The 26,187-nt window shown below is 36.8% G+C and overlaps 1 protein-coding gene across 8 annotated transcripts in view; it reads right to left on the bottom strand.

The window, feature by feature from the left end:
• Positions 1-26,187, bottom strand: part of myocd (myocardin) — a 93,166-nt gene that overhangs the window by 26,222 nt on the left and 40,757 nt on the right. For all 8 annotated transcript variants that reach the window (XM_060861408.1, XM_060861426.1, XM_060861417.1 and 5 more), the window contains exon 2: positions 10,440-10,912. In XM_060861408.1, coding sequence (XP_060717391.1) covers positions 10,440-10,863 — 424 coding nt within the window. In that variant the 5' untranslated portion in view covers positions 10,864-10,912. The remainder of the gene's footprint in view (positions 1-10,439; positions 10,913-26,187) is intronic.

The raw sequence follows: 26,187 nt of genomic DNA, 5'->3' as shown, positions 1-26,187 counted from the left end.
GAATCTGATGCTGCAGTGTGTACAAGTGCAGCCAAACTGGACAGTTGCATATTAATGAAAGTGTTAAAGAAACAATAATAACACCATATAGTTTTCCTAATAAGTCACTGCATTGGGATTAAAATGGATGTATTAATATCAAATAAAATCTCCTCAGCAGAACACCAAAAGTAGACAACATTTACTTAACTTATGATAACGTGATAGAGGATGTGAGAAGTGCTATATAGACATCAGGCTATTTTTGACTGTATGGTCAAAGTTTATCTTGTAGGATGTTGTTTAATCTTGAAACATAGGCCACAGGCACGGGTTCAGACACTAAACACACTACACACTTACAATTAGCATTGGTCTACAAAATGTTTCCTTGCTTATAGGCTGGAGATATATTGTATATATAAACCCAAAGAACAACAATATCGCTTGTAAATACAGCATCACATTTTAACATATTACACTGGAATAGCCAGTGCCAAAGTGCCAAAAAAGTCTTGGATGGAGGGCTGCATTTTCTTTTACTGTTTATAGCAGCCATAACATACGTGTTAAAGGAACTAATTTTTTGTGCAGACTTTCCACAACATGTTGTAATAGGATTACAATCAAATCCACCTTCCACATCACACAAGCCCATCTTATTGATCTAAAACAGCATTAGGTTTAGTCATTACTCAACACACTTTACAAAAACCTATGAGACAAGTAAATAAAAACATATATCACTTAAGAGTAATGAAATGTAGCTACACTTTAAAATTTTTCCATTTTATAGTACATTTATACATAAAAAAAATCTATAATACAATTTGTGTCAGTAGTATGTGAGATTTAACTATTATATTATATTATATTATATTATATTATATTATTTCTAGCAATGTTTATAAATATTATTACATAAATGTTCATGTTCTACAATTATGTAATAATAAATATACTTTGATGAATTGATATAAAATTATATATTTATATATTTTAATGAATAAATTTTTTTTATTAAAATGTATATATATATATATAATTAGTGTAATATTAAAAATGCAATTAAGTACAACATTTTAGTAGGTCATTATAAATAATTATATATAGATTTCTATATTTTTTTTAATTCATTAATTTTAATTAATTGTATCGACACTATATATTAGATGAGTAGTAAAATATTAAAAATACAATTTATTAGTACAATATTTTAGTAGGGCACTGAAATTATAATTCTTCCATGTTTTCTAAAGCAGCTTGTATGTAGTGTGGTCAAGGCTTTCCTAGTGAGGACTGTGGAATTGTTTCGTTTGTTTTTAGCAGTAACTTTCTAACATCTGTCAGAAATGCGCATAAAACCCACAGAACTCTAAAGCATGAGTCTGGCAATGCATTACTAGATGTCTCACCTGACCTCATAAAAGCAATCCTGAAAAAAGTCAAATTAACAAGGCACAAATGAAGAAAAATGACACTTTAAGCACTTCCTATCACAGTTAATTTCATTGAGAAGACGCACATCACCTTTGCATCATAAGAATTCATAAATACTTACATCATCAAACCAGTTCACTAGACATACTGTCCATTAGCCAGTTCAAACTATGTCATGACATACCGAATGCATTACACGCTGCGGGTATTTATAGCACTGATTTAAGTGTTCTGTTTATCAGAAGTGTTCTGTGATAGGGTTTCAGAGCTCGTGTAAGAGAGAGCTTCAAATGAAGCATTGAGCCATTTTTCTTTCATTAAATCTAGACATTTTGGCTCATAGTGGTGAAAAAAACCTTTCTGGCTGTTACTACTGAACTTAATTAATCAAAAACATGGCTTTGACACACAAAAAATAGCCAGGCAGGTAAAATAAAGATGACATTGATTCAGTCTTTGGGGAGGAAATTGTAAAAAGGTTTATATTGTTCTTTTATTGAATAATAAAGTCCCTTATTGTTTGGAGAATGTGAGCTGGCAGTGAGATGAATTAGGATCTTGAGTAATAAACTCTGCAAGTGTTGCACCAAAAGCATGGGGTATTATTTGGGATGTCTCTTGATGTGGACCTGTTATGCATTAATGTTTTTTTTGTTTTCTTTAAACGAGTATGTTTTCCTACCTGGCTCACGCTGCCGACTGTGTTCGGCGCATTCCTGTCGTCAACAGCGAGCCTCTAATCATAGCCAGGTGCTTTCTACTGAAATTAACATGTGGTTCTAACTTACCTCCTCTGCACAATGACACATACCTGAGCTGCTAGTGCAAATATCTTCAAATTAATTTGCCATTCTTTTTATTTCTCAGAACATGCGAAAGTTTGGAAAAGGTCAGAATGCAAATGTTAAGTGATATCACTTGTAATGCTATCCTTTTTTTTGAGGTGAGAAAAGTGAAAACAGTCATTCCTGCTGGTTCTAATGTCATCACTCATAGCATGTTTTTTTTTATTATTTTTTTATTTAACAAAGTCTAAACTAGATTGAAATGGCACTGCGATTACTCTTGCTTAATGAAAAATGTACATTCTGACCTTTTCAACTTTCAGTTTTGCAGATCCGGATTTCCTCCATCTCTCAGTAACTACATCCCTTTCCTATTAGTTGCTGAATAATTCAGTAGCTAATAAATAATGTTCTTTGAGATGAACTGAATAATCAGTTGAAAATTTAAGACAGAAAATCCCAAGTGTTTTGGACCAAAAAAAAGACGTAATGAATTTTCTGTGACTCACGCTAATTCCATATCTGGTAAACGTTTTGGCGTATGTCTGTTTTCTTTACTTGACTCAGAGTCACTCAGTGTTTTGAGCAAGTTAACCTTCAGACATTTTTATCGCCGGATTCATGCTGGGTGTCAGAATAGCGTGGCTTGTTTAAATGTGACTCGTAAAAGCTCACAAAATCCGTCAGTTAGTTTAGAGCGATTGTCTTAAACAAAATTTATACAATAAATGAATACAACAAAATTGTAGGTTTCTCTCAAGGACAGAATTTCTGAATTAGATGAATCTCTGTTGTTCGGGAAAAACTCTGATTTATTAACAAATATTAGCTTCATATCCGTATGAAATAAATAACAAACGAATACATTCTAAAGTAATGTTTGAGCAGATTTTGTACAAAACTACACTGTTTAGTAACATTTATAAATAAGATTGTGTTAGGATTTATTTATATAATTTAGTTAACAGGACTTCATGAAGGATCGTCGGATTTACAAATGTGGTCATGAGTGAAAACTTTAATTTAGTTATAGTAAAAAAAATTAAAAAACCCTTTTAGGACACTAAGCATGATTTCTCTAGTTGCTGAAAACATTGAGAGACTTTTGACTCAATGGAACAACAGAAGTCATATCTATATCTTTCAGATAAATACAGTAGCTGGATGTTGGAATTTACGGTTGAGGTGAAAATTTTCAAAATGAAAACTACTTTTTGAAGTAGGACTGTTCAGCACTTCCTATTTTTTTCTCAGCAGTGCTGGATCAGGCCTGTATATTGTATTACTGTTTTCATTTCCAAGGGAAGGATTTCTCGCTTGGTAAAATTCAAGGACCAAATCTCTTGTATCCACAATACAACACCTGGAAAAAGAAAGCGTTCATTAATCTTTGCCGTTCTGAAATCCGCAGCTTTGAGCACTTTACTCCTCGAGCACATGCATCCAAGAGCTTCTTCAAGACATGACTCTGAGTTTCAGAAGAAACCGTGTGGGCTTTTCAGGTCACCGTGGCCGAGTGCTTTCTTAATTGACTCTCTGTACGCTTTGTTTAATATGCAGCCGTTAAATAGACGGCTATAAATAGAGCACTGCGTGTAATGAGCTCATGTTTTCACTCCTGAGAGACTGCGGGATGTTTTATAGCTGACGCTCCTTATCATCTGCTGTTGTGAGTGATGAATGTATTAAGATAGGCTGTGTCTTTACAGCTTAGTGTGCTTGTCACCAATGTAAAGTAAATATTGTTCCTCGGATGGTTCGAGTCACAGTACAGTACATTTCAAAGTATGTGAAGTGACGTAAACTTGGTGTTCATCCAAATGTGCAATGAGTATAGTATGTGTTATTTTATTTTCTCTGGTTTGTATACTGTTATACTCCCTGACATAGTTTTGGATACACCAGATTACACGGTTCTAAGACAAATCTAAATAGTGTTAGTTAATGCTTATGCAAGATTTATTTCTGTATTAATTTATCTCAGATGAAATTGACTTCTCAGGTAGTTTTCATTTGAACTCAGCAGAAGGAACCACAATGTGCTCAGTCTGTTTTGGAAACTTTTGGAAAGTTTTATTGCTCTTATAGCAATTTGCCAACAATGACATTTTCAAACTTTTTTTTATCTGCTTAGAGTTACATTTATTGCTGTGGAATGTTTTTATATCACTTATGTTAGAACAGTTATAAACAGCCATTCCCTCCTCTCTCACTCTTTCTTTTCCTCACTCTGTCTGTCCGTCTCTCTGTCTGTCTGTCTCTCTCTTCCCCACTCTGTCTGTCTGTCTGTCTATTCTCTTCCGGACTCGGTCTGTCTGTGTCTGTCTGTCTTTTCTCTTCTGGACTCGGTGTGTCTGTCTGTCTGTCTGTCTGTCTGTCTGTCTCTCTCCCTGTCTCTGCCCATCTTTCTGTCTGTCCTTTGCTCTTTCCCAATCTGTCTTTTTGTCTGTCTCTCTTTCTTCCTGGCTCGGTCTGTGTCTGTCTGTCTGTCTGTCTGTCTGTCTGTCTGTCTGTCTGTCTCTCCCCATCTGTCTGTCTCTCCCTCCTGTCTCACTCTCTGTCTGTCTTTCTCTCTCTCTCTCATTTGTCTTTTGTGTACTGTCTTGTATTGTTTGTTTGCACTGTCTTTTGTCTTGCACTGTTTGCACCAGGTTGCACAGATGCACTTTATGTGGCTTGGACTAACTTACTTTATGTCCTTAGCTCTGTACTGTTTTATGTAGCACTGTCTTTGTTCTGTGTAGCACCATGATCCTTGAGAAATGTTGTCTCAGTTCACTATGTACTGCATCAGCTATATATGCTGGAAATGACAATAAAAGCTTCTTGGCTTGACTCTTGACTCTCTCTCTCTCTGTCTGTCTCTCTGTCTGTCCCCTAAACTAAAAAGCAAGTCTAGTTATTGAGACACTGATCCTGACACTATAGGCTCCTTTCATAAATGTTCAATAAACAGCTTCACCGTATCAACAATTATACGTGTTAAAATACATGATAATTAGTTTCATATTATGTGGAATGTAAATTAGTTTTAGAGAAAGAATATTAGAGCACATGCAATAATACTGTAGAAAGGTCTGAGTTGATCTGTAGTCAGTGCAACTACAACTACAGCTCATGTCATGTAGAGAATTCAAGAGCATTAACCTTTAACTTTATAATAACTTAATAGCAAAGTTATTAAAGCCATTAAGACATTTTAGCAGTGTAATCTCATTTCAAGATAATTAAGAGTTAGATTTATTTAAGAGTTACAGACCTTATAGATGCTATAAAGCCTTATAGACAAGGATGTACAGCATTACAGTGTACCAGCGTTTGCTGTTTTTTAACGGTAAATTCCTTATAGGTGAACAACTGCTTGGCTTTGGCAATGAATATTTCGTATCAGTGTTCGGTCAACTGATCATATGCCATATGTGCTGCAACACAAGTAATGATGTCTTATTCATGCTTTTGAGCTCATAACTTTGTAATTTTAAATAACATTCAACTAGAATACAGTTCAATATGAGACCAATTATGATGTTCCCAGGAGGCAACAGAAATGTGGCCTTCAACATTTTTAACCCACTTTTAAAATTCAGCATTTGTTTGTTTTTGTTGTTTTTTTTTTTTCATCTCATTTCATTCCCCAATGTTCTAGGCCATGAAAACCTATTTATATTTTCGGACATGAGGTTTAGGTACCAATAGCCCGAATACACGATCCATCAACTAATCCTCATTACCAGCGCCCTTCAAAGCTGAAATCAAATGTTGGATGTACATGTAAGTAATTTCATGGATGAACTGGAACTGCAGAACAACAGCAAGCATAATACATTACTGCACATTCCACCTGTTCCTTAATGAGAAAACCCTGGACCTGAGATTTTGTTTTGATTTTGTTCTGCTGATTGTATCAGCAGTGTGCTTTGGCAAAGTACCGCTACCTTTTTTTTCATAGCTGATAAATGATGCGAGACTTTTTGGAGTAAACAAGGCAGTTTTGGACCATACACTGAATTCAGTTTAAGAGCCTGTGCATGTATCAGGTATCAGCTCCAAACATTTCTAAATGTTATCATAAATGAGATCAAAAGAACCGCACAAGGATTTTCACCCCATGTTTAAACAACTTCATTCGCCATCTCGAATGCGAATGTAAAAAGATCCTGTCATCCTAACAGTTCATTACAAATTATACCAGTGACTTTATCCCTTTATTTAATTTCAACAACTTGTAGCACAGTTGCTCCATTCAATCTCTTTATTTAGCTGTGTTTTCATGTAGAACCTTTTTTTTGCCTGCCTCACTGAACAATTTCAAACACATGGATGTAATCTCTTACCGGCAGTCACCAAAAAACCCAGCATGGACTTCACATGAAAGAAGCCCAGAGCAGAATCTGCCTTTGCCAGGCTGTAAAGGCTTCTTATGGCAGGTGTTGGTCTGAATGGAAGAGCCAAAAATTGTTTTGTCAGAGCCTCCCTCTTAGCACTATTTCACTTTCATGATAGGATCAGGTAACGATTTCGTTTGCATGAAATGGCTATAAAGCAAAGAGAAAAACTAAATATATTAGTTCCATGTGGAAGCCTTATCACTGTTAAAACATAAATATTCAAGATCTTTGAGGTCTGCTCAGCTGTATTGACTGCATGCTCATTGTTGCACATTTCTGCATAATGGAATAAATCAAAGTCAGTCATTTTCCATAGCTGTGTACACAATCACGAAGCATCGCCCTCATCCAACCCTAAAAACCTCAAAATATTATGACTATAAGGTCAATAGTTTGTGGACGTCTGACCGTCATTCCCATATCTATCCTTGAACAAGACTATGGGCATTAATATGGAGTTGGTCCCCTTTGTTGTTAAAATAACCTCAGTTCTTCTGGATAGATTCGGCTATTGGGATTTGTGCTACAAGTGTGCTTTGGAAGGAAGATTCTGATAACATGATGCAGGTTATCCCAAAGGTGTTCAGTGGGGTTGAGTCCGTGTCAGGGCTTTGTTCAGGACACTTCCAATAAAAAACTTCAACCTGGAGCTCACCTTGTGCACAGAGGCATTGTCTTGCTGGAACAGATTTAGGATTTTTATTCTCAATAAAGGGAAATCTTAATGCTGAAGTAAATGCTGTGCTTCCACCTTGGTGGTAATAATTTAGAGAAGCCCCACATATATTCGTGATGGTCAGGTGTTCACAAACTTTTTACACTTTTTTAATGTAGGTGATGGGCAGCAAATTTCTACATCAGATGGAAACAATATAATAAAGCTTGTTGTTATAATAAATATGTTTTTATCCAGAGCAACGAAAATGTTCTAATTATACTTTATGATCTTATTAAACTAGATACAGTTCATCTCAAAAGCACATGACTTTGAGAATACCAGAATCTTTTCTCTAATTTGCTTTACAGTGTTTTGACAACAGATCGTCCTACTGATGATGGAGCTAACCAAAGTGACCAAAGGACTGGCCAGAAATCCACAGGGTGTACTTAGTTTTGATCTAAAACACAAACTTGCTGTGCAATTACACAAATTAGAATCTAAACTAAATTTAAATAAGAAACGTCTGAAATTTCGTAAGATATAAGTCAACAATATGTCAATAGCAGGTGTCTAGGTTGGAGCAAATTAAAGCCGCTCTCCTGCGTTCGGCTGAAATGTCACACAAACCCACTTATGAACGAATAAAAGCATCCCAGGCCTCTGTTGTGTGAATGATGCCATCATGTGGACTCTTTAAACACATCAAGCCAACAACAAATTTCACGTCATGTTTTGTGTATCGTTCCTACGTCACAACATACAGTAATGCGCTTACATTCAGTAGGTTTTGGTAAGTGTGGATCGTCATACGGACTCAATCTGAGACCACTTACACCACAACGTTGTTAAATTTTCAATTCTAATTGGTCCAGAGGTGTTGATTATTAACTTTCTATAACGGCTGATATGAAAGTAGTTCTGTTTGTAAGGCAAATCAAATATTTGTATTGTTGCACTTTCTATTGGATTATCACCCCTATAGACCAACATGTACAGCCGATGCTCGAAATAGACAAATTAAAACCATGTGTAATTATTGACGTGGTGAAGTCTTCTGTCAGGAAACATTTAGTTAAAATCTTTGGAAGGAGCCTACAGTGTCACTGCTTACTAACTTTCAGATCTGTAGCTGTTCCTTTAAATATTCTGGTACGTGAACGACGCTTTGGTTTTCTCAGTAACTGCAGCTGCATCTTTCTTCTTTCATTGGTGTAGACAGTTCATTAGCTGTTATAATCTAAGTTAACAGGAGCACATTTTGTTCACAGATGTTCACATCACAGGCTTATAATTATGGTCATGTGTTCCTGGACCAGAACCAAGAGTTAAGGACTGATATCATAAGATTAATGCAAGTTTTGGTGAGTTAGATAAGTTAGATACAGCCTTCATGCATATAACTCGCATTCTACCAAAATTGTTACAACGGAAGACTTTAGTGTGACCAGAGATAATGTCTTGTACTTATGTACTCAGACTTTTCCACTGTACAATACTATTCTAGAGTGAACTTATGTTCTTAAGGCAGAACGTTAAGGACCAAGCCACTTTACTCTGCAACACAAGAAAAGAAGTTCCTTCAATTACCAGACAGTTTACATAACATTAACCAGCGAAACTGTGACTGCAAGGACCTTATCTTCAATTTACTTTGAGGCTTTAGAGTTTTGGCAACAGCACAAAACTACATGGTCAAAGTTTTGAGAGTTAGACTCATTTGCAGAGATAAAAATAATACCAACCAACCAACCAAAAAAAAAAAAAAAAAACCTTGAATGAAAAGAACATCGAAGCTCGTATTCATTCTTATCCCTAGTTCCTTTCACCCAAGCACCACACATGACATCATGGAAAACTGAGGCGGCTCTTAAAGTGAAGTGGGAAACACTGTATTTCTTTCACCGTTAGGTTGAAAGGCGATAGATCCATCATTCTAAAAATACAGCGTGCATCACTGGATTCCGAGAATACTTTCAGCACCAAAAAACCTTGTGATTTGAGTAGCATTTAGACGGGTGTGATTAAACTCTGAAGTCAAGAAGCTGCACAGACTGAGACGTTAGCAAGGATTACACATCAGTTGGCTCTAATAAAATGTTTTTGTATTTTTATCTGGTTTAGGGAATAACTTGGCAAGAAACATGCTGCATACTCACCTATTTACCTGGTATGTATGCTTATAAAAGTATATGCTTTAAAAAATATTTGTTGAGGAGGATCTTTTAGAACATTCTAGATTCACTTAAGATAACATACATGTCTTCTGTACAGCTTGTAAAGGAAAGCAAGTATTTCCTGTTTTCCCTCTTACTCATGTGTAAATAAAGCTTTAATATCCTTCCAGTGTTCTGAGGTAAACCATTAAACAGCTCTAAGTGATGTTTAGTAGTTCTTGCTAACTCTCACCAGACTTCCACCTTAAGAATCCAATCCCAACCTTCTATTCAAAGCCATTCATCCAAACCCCACTCCAAAAAATGTTCTCTAAATCCCATCCCTGAAGACATGCTCACACACAATGAACTGGTAAGAAAAGATGAAAAACAGCAGCAGCGTGTTTGTTCCATGCTAGTAGTTAGACATGTAATTCCAGATCAAGAAGCTTAGCAATTGTCTACACTGATTGTGGAATTAGTTCAGTGTGCAACTGTTTGGTTGGAAAATTTCTGCAATTATGTGATGAATTTGTAGACTGCATCCAAGTGTCGTTTGGATACATATGTAGCTAGCTTCTTTTAATTTATATCTAACGTAATTACAGTTGCAGCAGAGTATGTAAGTATCACAGCACAACCACAATGTCATTTACACTGAAACATTTAATATAACACTCAGAAATAAAGATATCAAACAATGTTTCTGATATGGTATGATAAAGTCTTCAGCTTTCGTAGCTTTAGTATATATTTTATACATTTGAAAATAATTAAATTTCCATAATTAGATCTTAAGGACTGTTGGTACCTGGTACCTTTAAAGTGTTGATATAAATTGTTAAATAAAGATATCAAATTCACCTTCGCACCAAGTGCATCATATATTACTAAAGGCACCCTTATTTCTTGAGTTGTAGACAATATTCTATCAGTAGAAGCAATCTCAAAGGGCTTTAAAATATCATGTATCTTATTCTTAAATTCTAGTTGGATTCTCTTTCTTTTGGGAGATACTAGCACCTCTACTCACCGTTGTTGTTTTGTGGTTGGCCTGATGCTTTTGACGAGGCCTGTCTGTCGGTGTTGCTCATGTTTCTTGAGCCCTTCTCAGCACTGGTGTTGGGATTCACCCTATACTTTGACCCATGTTCAGCACCAAAGTTCTGGTTTACTGTGTTCCTCGAGCCCCTCTCGGTGTTAGTGTTAAAGTTGCCCATGCACCTGGAGCCCCTTTGAGCATTGCTGTTTGACTTGCCTGTGATCCTCGAACTCTCATTGCTGCTGTTGGAGTTGCGCATGTTCCTGGAACCTTGTTCCACACTGGTATTGCAGTTGGCAATGCTCCTGGAGCTGCTCTCAGTATTGGTACTGGGGTTTCCCATGTTCCTCGAGCTCGGCTCAGTGCTGGTGCGGCTCTGCCCCAGCCTCTGCTTAGTGCTCTCCACTGCATTCATTGCCTCAGTCGCGCGCCTCTTCCCTTCAGATCACCCACAGTTTGTCCTCCTGCCAAAACATACTCGTTAAAATACACCAGCCATGTTTAGCATAGTTGCAATGGCAGCAGTGTGTCATTTTACATTTGCTTGATGACAGAATGACAGTAAACCAAGCATAAAATATTTGCACTGAATAAACATTCATTCGATGTCAGATTAGGGCTCAGCCCAGTTCTTAGACTTTAAACTGTACATTGACCTTCATTTCCAACCACACTCGAGAATATGGCTCAGCTATGGAGGAGCACTCTGTTGATTTTTATTAAAATCCACTTAAGCCGGAAGACATTCAGCAGCAACTAGAATGACTCTGTTTGTTTATGGAGCATAAGCTCACTTAAAGTCCACAAACGTATCTCCCTGTTGGTGCACCAGCCAACTTATTAATTTACAGAATTTACAGAGTACAGACCTTACTAAGGCCTACTCTTCTGGATGGCAAACACACACACACACACACACACACACACACACACACACACACAGAGGATTCAGTAGCTTTGAGAGCCCCCTAAATGTGTCCCAGTGAAAAATGAGGCCTTCGCTCTGTATTCTACAAGCCAATACCTCTGCATGTATAGTACATCATCTACAGAAACAACCGCATGGGGCACCACAAACATACATCTCTGTTTTCTTTAATAAGCTATGTTTTGGAAGTCACTTATATGACTGAAAAACATTCATTCACACCTAAAATGCACAGCTTGTAAAAATAGTCTTCCTACCAAAGGCTCTTTTCAAATTTATGGCACATTTGGGAAGCTACACAACCGTAAAAATGTAGGAGATAAAGTTTATGAATAATGGAATGATGGAAGGCTGTGAATTTAGAAGACACAATTACAAATCGGTAGTTTTTTAATTTCCTGTATGTTTTACAAAAAAGTGCAATAAACGTAAGTACATTTATACTTTGATTTACAACTTTGGCCTTGTGAGTTATGTTCTATCTGTCAATAGTGTGAGTCCTAACAGCAATCAAAGAATATGTTTGTTTTTTCCCAGAGGTAACAAACCTGTTTTGTTGTGTCCAGGTTCATCATTAAATTTCTTTCAACACACCACAGTGATGCTTAATGACTTACATTGAGCTTTATACTTAATGTTAATCTTCACACAAATGTTTTTATCTTCAAAGTAAATGCTGATACCAAACCCATTTCTGCTCTAAAATTTGAAGCTCTTCTAAATTGAAACTAAAATTGAAACTAAAAACTATTAAAATTCTGTATAACGTTATTATCCCAACAGAGGTTAAAACATCTCACAATGAAAGCCGACAGTGTCCTGACTCATTTTATAGTTGTGTATACATTTCAGACTTGTGTTGAGGAATCAATTCCTTTTTATTTATACTGAGTAAATATTCTGATAAGCTAAATGCGGGGGGCGGCGGGGGGTGGGGGGTGGGGGATTTGGGGGTGGGGGTGCATGCACATTCGCCTCACACCTCCAGGGTTGGGGGTTGGATTCCCGCCTCCGCCTTGTGTGTGTGGAGTTTGCATGTTCTCCTCGTGCCTCGGGGGTTTCCTCCGGGTACTCCGGTTTCCTCCCCCAGTCCAAAGACATCCATGGTAGGTCGATTGGCATCTCTGGAAAATTGTCCGTAGTGTGTGAGTGCGTGAGTGAATGAGAGTGTGTGTGCCCTGCGATGGGTTGGCACTCCATCTAGGGTGTATCCTGCCTTGATGCCCGATGACGCCTGAGATAGGCACAGGCTCCCCGTGACCCGAGGTAGTTCGGATAAGTGGTTCGGATAAGCTAAATGCCAGTGTACTAAGAGTTTAAAGTAATACTTTGGGATAAAACAAACAACTCACATTTTTCACACAAAAAGGACAGACAGAACATTATACATATATATACATATATATATTATTAAAATCTTAAAATTTTAACTATTAATAAATTGAAGTTTCTGAGAAACTGATCATTACCTAACATAACGAACCCAGCAATATTATTTAAATCATTATAATTTATAAAACATCCAGAAAAACTCATTTGTCACCACAAATAGCCACTGCTTCTATAAAGACAAAAAAGATTTAGATCGGATGACGAACCTCGTCTTTTTTGTCTCTGGAGCATGACTTTAATGAGGTCTTAACTGATGGGCAGGACTTTAAAAAACCCTTTCTCAAATGGAATCTGGGCAATTTATATTCTAGTGACAAGTTAGTCCTTTGGGTTTGCCGATTAAGCGTCCCAGATGAATGCCAAAGCATCGAATATGTAGGAGCGTCTGCAGCCAAGAGGCGATGCCATTCTGATTACTGCAGCCGGAGAATCATCTTCAAAGTCTGAGATAACATCTTCCAGTATGTGATATGTGCTCATGCTCATAATTTGAGAGTTAAGACGGAACGCTTTAATGGAATTCATGAGTATCGGTTAAGCTTATTACAGTATCCATAATGTCATCACTGTAAATTCTGCATAACGGCGTTTGAGAAAGCGCAGATCTTAACGTCTAACTTGTGGGTTCTTCAAGTCAGTATTATAAAAAAAGGGCAACTGATTTAATCACACTTCAACTTTCCAGGGTGGTCTATTCCACGACGGAATAGTAAAAAGTAATTAGGTTTACAACAAAGCCGCTCCAAACGGCCGCTGTCAGCAGGAGGCCGCTTTCATTGATAAATTATTTTGGGGCAGCCTCATGTGCCGTGTTTTCTTTCCTTCTGTCAGTTTTAATCATCTTCCCTTTCTCTCACTTTGCACGTTTTTTTTTCCGCTTGCTGACCACCAGTTGAGTTTGAGCCATGGCCAAATTTAGGGGAGGTTTTCATTGCTTTCCTTATTTATGTTGGGGTTATTCCAGGACTTCCAGGATGACATTGAACAAGGAATTAACACCGAGAACTTTTCACCAATTATCATTTAACGATCCTGAACAACCATACAGTTTAACATCAACATCTGAAATGGTAATAGTTCTTATGGAAAAAAAAATTGTCATCTACAGATCAACAATTCACTTGTACTTAAAACAAGTTCACTATACATGTAAAGAACAAACATCCCAGGAGACTAAAGGAACAGGTTGAAGTGAGTCTGATGACAGGTGATAATGAAGCGGAATGTAAACGCAAAGTTTTGCTGGGTGACGTCTTTAACAAATGAGGTGCAAATGCACTAATCAGAAGTTTTATGAGCAGCAGAGGTGAAATGTCAAAGCAGGGCTGTGATGGTTTGTGTGATAAGTTCCAAACGTCATGCATCAGAAGTGACTATGTTTTAGCATCTACCTGACAGTAAATAGACCCCCGTAAGACAAAAAGGTGCCGGCACTAAAAAACAGCTCACATCACAGGACAAGCTGTTATTAAAATGACATTTTTTAAAATAGGATTTGGCAAGATTTAAAGCTTTTGCCATTCTATAATAAACAACAGCATGGCTATATTGAAAATATTTACTTAATTCTCTAAAGTGACTTATGGCAACATTGGCTACTAAACAAAATGTCATGAGTGTTATGGCGTCAGGTGCCATAGACTGTATAAATATTCCCTGTACACTTGTTTATAGGAAAACCCCATCTGGTTTTGGCTAGCAGAGGCAGACATACCGGTGACCCCAGGTTTTTCTAATGGAAAATATAACACAAGTGTTTGCTAAGCTGGAGCAAAGCTGAGAGAAGTACAACAGTCAACTGTCAAGTGACAGACAAGACAACGGTGTTAAAGTCTACAGGCTCCAGATTCAAAGGTCAAGGCTTTTTTTCATGGCTAGTAAATAGCATGTTATCATCTGAAATGCAGTCTAGGAAAAAAAAAATACAACTTTTCTCTTAAAGATTAAATTAAATCTAAATTTAAAAAATTAAATCCTTGTTCAACACTGAATCTCAGGCACCAAATTGTCATATTACTGCTAATAGGCTGCATTTTACTCATAAATGAATAACTAGACTGAGTTTTTTTTTTTTTTGGTATAGAATTAGCAAATACACAAAATGAAGCATCTATGGCACAGGATGGCAGATGATTTCCTCTTTTTTCCACTTTTATTTTGTAAATTAATTTCAGTCAGTAATTTCTGTGGACAGTTAGCATCCAACATTAAGAACAAAACAGAATGGACTTCATGTAAACAGGACATTTTGATGCTCATATTTCAGATGATATTAAATAGAGGTGATTGTGTTCAGTGAACAGAGTTGAGTGAATGTTAATTGGAATTGAAAAAAGTTTTTTCATTCATTGAAATTCATTTATTAATTATTAATTTCAATATCTAAAGTGTTGCCATTGTAAGCAAATTCATTACTATGCACATGTAACAAAAGCTACAGTAATAAATAATAATTGCTTATATTATTTTTCATTATTTTTTATATATTTGATAGTTATTTTTTAAAATGAACATTGTTTACATTACTATTATGTCAATAATATCATTATTAATATTTCTTATAATTTTTTATATGACTTAAAAATATGATGACAATGAAGAGGCTATTTATTATTATTATTATTATTATTAATAATAATAATAATAATAATAATAATAATAATAATAATAATAATAATAATACTATTGTGCACATTTTTGAAGGGCACTTTGCCTACTCATGTCTTTTGCCTTTGTTATAAGACCTTTGCTATATGTTATATAATCTAGACAAAAATGACAGCCCAGTCATGGTCTTACTCACATGACTGACAGAGTAAATAGAATTGAATCCTTAATGCAGATGCTCTGTTTTCAGCATTAATAATCCCGCTGCTATTCCAAACCATAGCCTCTGACCAATTTCCAATACTGCTCTGCTCTGCCCTGCCAATCCACACACATCCAGCAGACCTAACCTTAGTGAATGCAGACCTGACATGATTGTGGTTATGTTTAAATAACGCTTTTTGTGCCGTTTAGCTTATTTGTGATTAATATGAAAAGTCTGTGGAGCAGTCATGTATGATGAATGGAGACAGATTAAAGCTGTGACTTGTGGAGGATTAGCTATGTAAACTGATGTCTAATAGTTGGTTGGTTAAACATCCAGACTAATAGAAGAAAAAGGGAAAAAGTTCATGTCCATGAGTTTGTTTAATATTGTTTTATTCAGGACTTACAGCCTTTTGTTTAATCACACTTTCAAAGTTTGAAAAGTTTGACTGAAAAAGCATCAGGCAAGCTTTATTTCATTATATTCTAAACTCTAACCAAACTGAATCAGTTCAGTCAGCAGTGCAAGCACAAATGTATCAAAATGTAGGTGATTACTATATACTGTTCCTTTATCATAACATAATACATAACACTTGCATTGGGAGAAATCTTTATGATTTTCAAACGTATCTTAGTTTTTTAAACCCCTCTGACCAGTACACTGGTGTTCCACTGGTGTCAACTTATGGCACATTTTCAATCAGTTTCAGTATAAACAAATGACTTGTTACTGCTGCAAGTCTGATAAAATTATTCAGGACACTGTTGGCTTTCAGTTTGAGATGTTTTTCACTCTGTTAGATAACATTGCACAGAATTTTAGATGCTTATGGACAAACTTGGAGCATCTCAGATAGCAGAAATGGGTTTGATATCAGCATTTACTTTGAAGATAGAAACATCTGTGTAAAGAAAAACTAACCAACTTGTCTATGAATATATTGTCCCTAGTAGCCTAGATAAAAGTAATAGTTACAAAAAACGACACATTAAGTATTAAGTCGATGAGCTTCTATTTCCATGTAAGTCATTAAGCACCACTGTGGTGTTAACAAATAATCTTTATAAAAAAGTTTTCTTTTTTTGGAGTTACATTATTTTATTGCCCAGTAGTCTAAATAAAAACAGAAATTGTAATGAAAAACAACAAATTCTTAAAGCCCTGTGTCTACTTTTATATAAGCTTCCTATCAACCACCACTGTGGAGTGTGACATGACAAACACATTTAATAATGAACATGGACACAACAAAACAGAAACAAATTCTTTTTATTTGCCCTCAGGGGGAAAAGAGTTCATATTTTGTAAACCCTGTTGTCTGTCCTCTGCTCAGTAACTACACTAAGTCAAACCACCCATATTTCTTTTCAAAGTGAACTAACCCAACAGTCAGTATCATAAATCGCTAAGCCATCGAGTTTCCTTCTGAAATTGACGTCATAGACACAGACATTATAGTATTCTTTAGCCGACACACATTTAAAAACACAGCTGAACTACTTGTTCGGGAGGAAAATATTTAACACTATTAAATAATCAGCACCCACATCCTTTAGAAAGAGTCACTGAACTTGGACACTTCATCACATCTTGGGCAAAAAAAAAAAGAACAAAATTCCAAGTCTCCTTGTGCTAATGTTCAACAAAAAAATAGCTTAAATTCTCAAGAGTAAAAACATGACACTTGTCTAAACAGAGATGCCAAGAAAGATTAGTATATTAGCTGAAAGTGAGTGAGTCAGTTTCTCACAGCTCACCAGATGTAGCCTAAATGTAATGCCAAAGAACAGGAGTATAAAACCCATCAGTCCAAACCAAAAAAACATCAAAAAGACATCAAGTCTGAATGCTCTGTTTTACAGCCAATACAGTACATGGACGTTAGGTTTGTGATGTGATTTGGGCTGGCTTTGGGGAAATGTGCTAGCAGGACTGTTTTTTAAAGATAATATAAGGTTTCATTTTTGGCATCGCACCACCCCAAGCACAACCCACTGTATGTACCATCTACTGCATTTTATCACGATCACTTACTGTAATCCCTGGACTGATATCCTTGAACTGTACGTGCAATAAGTACCTTCCTTATTATGTTCTACTATGCCACTTTATGACAGCACCCATTTCTACATCTTTTTTGGGGGGATGTACTAATGTAGCATATGTATTTATTTGGATGTAATTTAATGTGCATGAGAAAAAACTTGAAACTTGAAACGTTGAACCAGACGGTTGGTCAGAACAATACACAGAAATGTATGAGGTGAGATTGGGGCTGATTTCTCTCTAGCCCAGACTGAAGACTTATGCAGTGAGATACACTTTTCAGAGTGAAATACTCCCTGGATTTGATATTTTTCAGAACACTTATCTGACACATCCTTACAGTGATGGAGGATGTGTTGTGAGGATGAATAAAGGATGAATTTTTGTTTGTTTGATGGAATGAAACGGTTAAAACGGCACAAAGTCTGCATGAAGTCAATTAATAATAATAATAATAATAATAATAATAATAATAATAATAACAATAATAATAATAATAATAATAATAATAATAATAATAATAATAATAATAATTGATTAATTAATTAATTAATCAATTATTATTACTTTTATTTATTGCCATCTTTTTAATCACTCATGGTCACCATATAAATTTAAACAAGTAATAAATAATAAAATAACAGTAAACAACAATAAAACAATATTAACATCTAAAAACATTTACCGAAGCCGAAGATCATGTGGAATAAACACTTCTGAATAAATATGTTTTGAGTTGTGTTCTGAATGTGGTGAGAGTTTGTGTTACGGATGATTTCCGAGAGAGAATTTACAAAAAAAACATAAATACAGCTCCCTGTCTTCCTTTATGTGTGTAATTATTTGCCCCACATCTTTCTTTTTACATCATCAACAAGACCTTAACATTCTGTGTTCCTCAACTCGAACAGTTTCAAACATTACGAACATTACAAACCTTTTCAAAGATATCAGATTTTAGCGCTCATATCTAACGTCAACACCATTCATCACTGGATGCAACGATACGTCAAAGAGGGACACATTAAGCGATAAAGACTTCCAGTTCTACCTATCAAACTATCAGCTGCTTGTATAAATACCTGTGAGGACACCGAGGTCCAGATCTCAGAGGTTTGGGGAATTTTTTGCTACAAATTCTATTTACAGTAAAGATGTAGACAATAGAGATGTTTATATACACACTTTGTTAACGTTTCCTGGAATAAAACACTTGACTTGGATGAGTTTGCTAAACAAAATTCAAACAAAATGTATTAACTATATTTAATAACTGGATATAATAGATGACTAAGGGTAAGATCTTTACTGTGCTGCTCTTTGATATGAAATTGTGTTACTGTACTGTAAATGTTCTGGAAAGTATGCAAGATAAAATAAAGAATTTTAAGCTGGAAGAATTAGGCTTCAATTCCAAGACTGATAATAAGCTGTTATTTTAATAATTTTCAAGATTAAAAGATCCACATTCATTCTATTCGTGTATGTTCTCCTTTAATATGAAATCAGTTCCAGAGAAACATTGTGAACTCTAACATTGTGAACTGGCCTATTTTCTAAAGTCCTCATGTCATTTTGTGGAAACTGAAAGGTTTATGGTAGAATTTAACTAAGAATAAGGATTTTAACCCTGACATTTCTGTGATGCGGGACCTCAACACCCATCTAATTATGATCCTGGGTACAGCTTTGCTTGTGTTGAATTTAATAATATCAGGGTGAAAAATGTCGATGAAATTGTTTTGTAGTATGCAAGCATTCGAAATAAAAGTCCAAACTGTGTATTAGCTAACTGAAGTAAGCCAGGAAGTCTTGCTGGAAGCATCTGGTTTATAAAATAGTTTTGTACACTTAAGCAGTGAAATCAGTTCCACTTCACTGAAATGCATGGCTGAGAGTGCTGCAATTGTGTACATTTGTTCTTTAGCATTTCCAGTTTCCATTTCTGAGGAAATGTCTTCCAGATCTCTACCATGTAATGGGAATAATGCAAGTGCTGAGTGGCAATTAGTCTGAGCGCTCAGTTCAACAAGGTTGTAAAGGCCATGCCAGCAAGCACATCTAACCTGGTATGTTTGTCCTCACTTTGAGCCTGTACAATCTTTTTTTTTTTTAAAATAACACTGGGAGGTGTGTTTTGTTCTTCTCGCTGTGTGGTGAGATCTACATGAGTTAGTCCTTCTGACCATGGCCTTTTCGACCTTCTGCAGCACACCGTGTATTGAAGACGTTCACATTCATCTTTGAAGATTTCAGACTATCGGGACAATAACTCATTTCAAACTTGTCTTCTAAAAGCAGGACAACATTTCCAGCTTCCTTTCTTAATAAAGTACTGTGTAGCGGTAAATACGGTGTGTTTTGATTTGGCCGCTGATCCTTTGCTGCTTTGTACTGTTTTATCCTCAGGTGGCAGAGTCTTTGTCTCAGGCTGCCTCTAAGTGTCCACCAATCATCCTGGTACACTACAGGTCCCCGTCCATAGTTATGAATAATACTGCATGTGTTTAACTTGGAAAATTAAAGAGAAGCTGTGTAATCTAAATACATAAGGTAATATAAATACAAAGAAACTATATAATCTCCAGCGAGGCTGGCAGGCAGCATGTGAGCGAGTGTGCGTATGTGCGTGACATTTTTGCTGAAGCTCCCTGGTTCGGCTCTAGCTCTCTGGGCTGGCACAGGCAGTGTTTAAAAAGCTCCCCGGAAAGTTTATAGTGGGTGTACTTCTCCTCAGGTTTGTGTGACAACCTTTAACGCACCATACCCGTCACAAGCAAAACACAGGGGACCTCCCTGGAATTTTTCGCATGAATTTCCATTCATGCATTTCCACATGTTCGCTAAGCTTCCTGCGAATCCTGCGGGTTTTTGTCGATCGAATTCAGGGCTCAAGTGCAAATCAGTTTAACCGTACACAAGGACATTTTTTTCAGTACCTAATAAAAGAAATAAAAACAAATTCCATGTTTAAAAGATAATTAGCTTCTATTTATTGGTATTATTTGGAGCAGAATAATCAACATGTAGTTACATAGTAAGTGTAAAAGAGCGATATTTGTACAAATGTTCTCTCACGGCTAAGTGTGCTGACTAATCACAGGAAGTGCCTCTAGCTAAGAACTGAGTCTGAGCAGGATTTGACAGAACACACCTGCAGAGGCTTGGACAAATCTAAACACCTGCCTTAAACATTTTGGCCATTCAGGGTTTTTTTTTTTACACGGAAGAGGTGATGGTAAGAGTTTAGACATTGTCTCAGCCAAAAAAAAAGACCACACTTTGCTTGACATAGAGATTATGTGCTCCTTTAGAGATAGGACAAGTTAGTGTTTTCTACTTCATTCAACTGATTTATTCTAGTCAGAATAGAGGTGACTATTTAGCTTATACACGGAATAGTGGGTGCGAAGCAGGAATACACTCTAGGGATTTCACACTACCCTTAACCCTGGATTATCATCATTCTAACGTTTCAAACGTGTGATTTAGAAGCGAGGTTAACATGGTTATGAAACTGAGAGTTAGAACTGCTTCTGTAGTGTTAACCCTGCATGTAGTGTTAGAATGATACAAGATGCTAAACCAAACAGAAATTAAACAGTGTGCGTCTCATTTCTGGTTAAAACCAGGACGTAGCAACATTTAAAAATGACTCTGTAAAGGTAAAACACTGAACATCATAAAAAGTGCATGAGGGAAATCCATTTGTGGAAGTTTGATATGAGTGAACCTGGTGAACTACATATGACAACGACAAATGCCAAAAAAGATTAGAAAGCTGCGAATGATTGCAGAACCTTCTCTGGCACAGAAAGGTAGATCTGTCTAGTATTTTTCACTGTAAAGTGTGAGACAAACCATTATTTAATGCAGTCACATGCTGTATTTATCCAATCACAATTGCTCATGGTGTGGATATGCAAATAAGAAAGTTAACCAAGGATTTAAAAATGTACAGCGTGAAACATTAGATTATGAAGAGCCAGGATTAAGTGTTCACCCAGTGTGAAGTATGAGCAGTGTGAGATGTGAAAGAAGACAACCCAGGATTCTGTTCATTCGTGGTTTATAGTTTTTCAGGTTAACTGTCTAACACAACAGTCCATCGAAAGGCGCCGTGCACATATATAGATTCACAGCCTATCCATAGGGAGGTGGGAGGAAATAGGAGAGCATGAAGTCACAGGAATTGATTGTCAACCAAAAACAAGGGCAAGTTATGTGCTCTTTATCTAACTGAGATAAGGAAATAATGAAGATGGAAATCCAGTAATGTATAATGACTTTAATAGAACTCTATAGCATCATAGTATTTAGAAAGAAATAACTTCTCTTAAGTGCTAACATAGCTGAGAGGTTAAAAAGGGACCGATATCCTCCTGTTTACTTGCCTGTATTAGCTTTGGCTTATTCGCAATAGGAGCTCACAGAGGGAGTTACTCAGTAAATTTGGACAGCCTCATCATGACTGTTAGCCTATTGAACTGACCTTTCTTCAAGATAATATTTTATCCTCTTTGCTAGACAATTATAAATATTACACTACAAAAGCGCTGGAATTGTGTGACTCATGTACGTCCACTGTCTGTGAGTCACCAAGCCCTCCAACTCCATCTCTGACCAGTGAAGTCATCTACCTTCACTTCTAATGTACTTGAATTAGCAGAGAATGGCTTTAGGAAACAGCAGCAGCGTGATTGTAATGACAAGTGGCACAGAGAACATTCCTAGCTTATTCCTGTCTTTAAAGACTCACTTCTTTCTGTGTATCTGTGTCCAACCCTTTCAGCATGACCTCAGCTCTAAACCGATTACTACACTCGGTGTCGTTCTAGTAAAGTGACTGTAACAAGCCCTGAGATTACAAAAATCCCTGCTGTCAATCATTTGACTTAATAGACATGCATGCTTTACATAACAAGGAGAAAGAAAAAGTTCAAATATTTCAAGCTTGAAAGGAAATCACCTCCTTTGTATTAATGAGCTTAATATAATTTTTTTCTAACGGACAAAATAGACAGTAGTGTTGGAGTTAAAGTCTAAGCTTGGTCTTTAGATGAATGCATTGGGAACCTGTGCTTGACAGACATTAAGACATTAAAAGAGTTAATTAAAACTTTATACTAAAGTGTAGTACTTTGCTCTGTGTGCGTATATATGTGTGTGTGTGTATGTCGGTTTGTGTGTGTATGTGTGTGTGTGTGACTGTGTGCGCGTGCCTGTGTGTGATTAAGTTGTATACACAAACACTTTCCATGAGCGAGATAATTAGCCAGATGAAGCATCAGTGAGAAACAGCATGCTGCAGATGACCTTTCACAACCAGTGAAAATGGAAAAGCACAGGCAATGTACTGATGCACAGCAGTGCATTCCAACAGACAAACATTTATATGACACAATACAGAAGTGCATTTCTGGAGACTTTAGCTAGGCCTCTGACGAGGACCATGACTGGAAACATCAGCAAAATTTCACTATCGGCTTCTCCGCATAAATATCAATAGCTGTCGCGAACGATCGTGAACTGAAGAACAAAGACACCGCTGAGCTTTGAAGAGACTTGAATTCTCTTGTTCTTGTCAGTTCTGGAGTCAACTTTTGTCTTGTACAGGTTTAACCCAGAATAGGATTCATTGGAAGTTGTGTATAACACCTGACTCCTACACACTCACACATACACATGTGGCTGGCTGGGAAAAAACCTTCATCTTGTCACTATGGAGAGAGCGAGAGAGCGAGAGAGATAGAGAGAGAGAGAGAGAGAGAGAGAGAGAGAGAGAGAGAGAGAGAGAGAGATCAAGTCAGGAAGAGAGAGAGATAGACAGACAGACAAAAGAGAGAGAACCACTGACTTTCCTGAACTGATGACTTCTATATACAATGAAATGATTATGTTACAGTTATACACTCTTAACAGTGCAAACATGATGTTAGCTATTATGTAGTACAAAAAGTAGTAAACTCTAAACACTGGACACAGACAAAAGACAGTGTGAGATTATTAATTTGTTTAATTGAAGTAAAAAGTATCTGTTTGGTTTATATTTACATTTGAGCCATTTGGCAGACCCTCATATCATGGGCAACTTACAATTATCTTATTCATTCAACTGAGCAGTTAAGGGTTAGAGCCTTGCTCAAAGGCCCAGCAAAGGCAGCTTGGTGGTCCTGAGATTTGAACTCACCACCTTCCAGTCAGTAGACCAGCATTTTACAGACCACCATGTATATCATAGGCAACAACCTCTCTTTCATATATTGAGAGAGCTACACTGAAAAGTATTTTACTTTATTGCTGGTCCTGAAGGTAGGTTATTCCTATTTTTTTTTTTAGATTCTCTCTCTCTCTCTCTCTCTCTCTCTCTCTCTCTCTCTCTCTCTCTCTCTCTCTCTCTCTCTCTCACACACACACACACACACACACACACACACACTTGTCTTATTTTCCTCATGAGGTCTTCATATTAACATCATTACTATAATAGAAGCTTTTTGGCTAGCTCCACATAGTGACCACCAAAAGGTCCCCACAATGATAAACCAGTCAGAAATTCCTCTCATCATGGGTAAATTTGGTTCCCCACCAAAGTATAATTTCGTTTATTCCCCACCACACACACTTTCAACTCTCATTTATTCATTAATCTTCTACCGCTTATCCAAACTACCTCGGGTCACGGGGAGCCTGTGCCTATCTCAGGCGTCCTTGGGCATCAAGGCAGGATACACCCTGGACGGAGTGCCAACCCATCACAGGGCACACACACACACACTCATTCACTCACGCAATCACACACTAGGGACAATTTTCCAGAGATGACAATCAACCTACCATGCATGTCTTTGGACCGGGGAGGAAACCGGAGTACCCAGAGGAAACCCCCAACCCACACAAGGCCGAGGCGGGAATCGAACCCCAATCCTGGAGGTGTGAGGCGAACATGCTAACCACGAAGCCACCGTGCCCCCCACTTTCAACTCTGAAACCTGTATTCCAGTTTGTTTAGAATTCTTTCACACATTATAGATGAAATGAATCGAGCAAATTGGAGAAAGACTCCGTTTGACTCCGTACAATTTCTCAAAGGCCTCTAAGAGGGATTTTTTGGTGTTAGCTATTAAATATTCTTCTTTCATTATATTCCTCAGTTTCCCTGATTGTTGGTGGAATGTTTTGCTTGTGCGCTGATAGACTTCGCTGAACTCTGAAGGGTCATGATAATTCGAGCATGTTGTTTCAAGTGTATCATACTAACAGAACAGAGCAGTCCTTCTATCCAAGGGATTTATAAATGTAAATTTAGAAAAGCCTAAATACCTCAGTACTAATATGGTCAGTTTGTGTTTGTCTAATTGGCAAAAGGTTGTGATTAGTACACAGTAAAAAATGTGCCATTCCACTAAAGAACTGGCAAGTCCCAGGTCAGCATCATCTTATTCTGTTTAACACTGTATTAAAGTGCCTTTAAATCCAGATTATTCTGCAGCTTGATAGCAAGCAGGCTAGCGAAAGTGCACTTCCTTATAAGCATAAAGTCTTACAGATTTCCGTTTTCCTTTACACTTATCCTTTCAGCAAAGTCAAACAAATGCAGAACACAGAGACCGAGAGTGACCCAGGAACACAACTTAGATTGTATTTTGCGGATGTGTGGAGTTACAGAGACACAGACTTAATAATGAATGGCTGTCGCACATGTTTAACCTTCTCTGCATGGAAATAAAAGAACTTTCTGACGTGTGTAGAGTCATCTTATCTGCCCTGGTCTTCTTGCTTGATTTGTGCTCAACCTCCAACACAAGCAAAGCTCTCGCCAGTGGAATTCGGTCAGTCTTGGAGCCTCGGGGGATTTAGCACCCTAGAAACCTTCACAGCTTTGAGAAGCTGGAGTTCTGCATGTCAGCTTGAGGACAAAGTGCTCTGAAAAACAACTAACACAGCGAGCCTTTGGCAAACACAGCGCTCTGACTAGCATGCAATTTACAAGTTTGCCTGGTTTAGCTAAGAACCCAGAAGAACTTATTTCTCTAATTGACATTTTGTGGAGCATTACATACTCTGGTCAGTCAAGTTCACCGGTTTAGTTCCCATTGTACCAATTTTTTTTAAAACTACAAAGGTGCCATAACACATACAGATTTTTTTCATCATGTAATTTATTTGATGATCTTAACAGGGTTGCCAGGTGTGTGGTTTTCCTGCTGCTGTGGGTTTATATGTATAGGATTTACATTTTTTATTTTTTATTTTTTTGCATTCGATTATTATATATTAAAACATGCACATATTTAACCAAAAGCTCACTCCAAAATGATCATAACACACATTTCCCTATAAATTCTCTACACTTATATCACTAAACCTGTTAACTGACCTTGTGTAGAATATGTTTATGGAAACTGTTTACATCTTTTTTAAATACTAGTTTGTTAAAAATGTAATGTATAATGTCATTTTTAAAGCTGTATATAAACACCTGAGTAAATGAGTGGAGAAACATAGATGGTTGGTCTGTATACAGTCTACTGTGCTGTGTGGCATGTAGTACA

This window comes from Tachysurus vachellii, chromosome 2 (genome assembly GCF_030014155.1).
Source record: "Tachysurus vachellii isolate PV-2020 chromosome 2, HZAU_Pvac_v1, whole genome shotgun sequence".
NCBI classification, from domain to species: domain Eukaryota; kingdom Metazoa; phylum Chordata; class Actinopteri; order Siluriformes; family Bagridae; genus Tachysurus; species Tachysurus vachellii.
The sequence above is the reverse complement of the archived record's forward strand: the minus strand, read 5'-3'. Positions and strand labels throughout refer to the sequence as shown.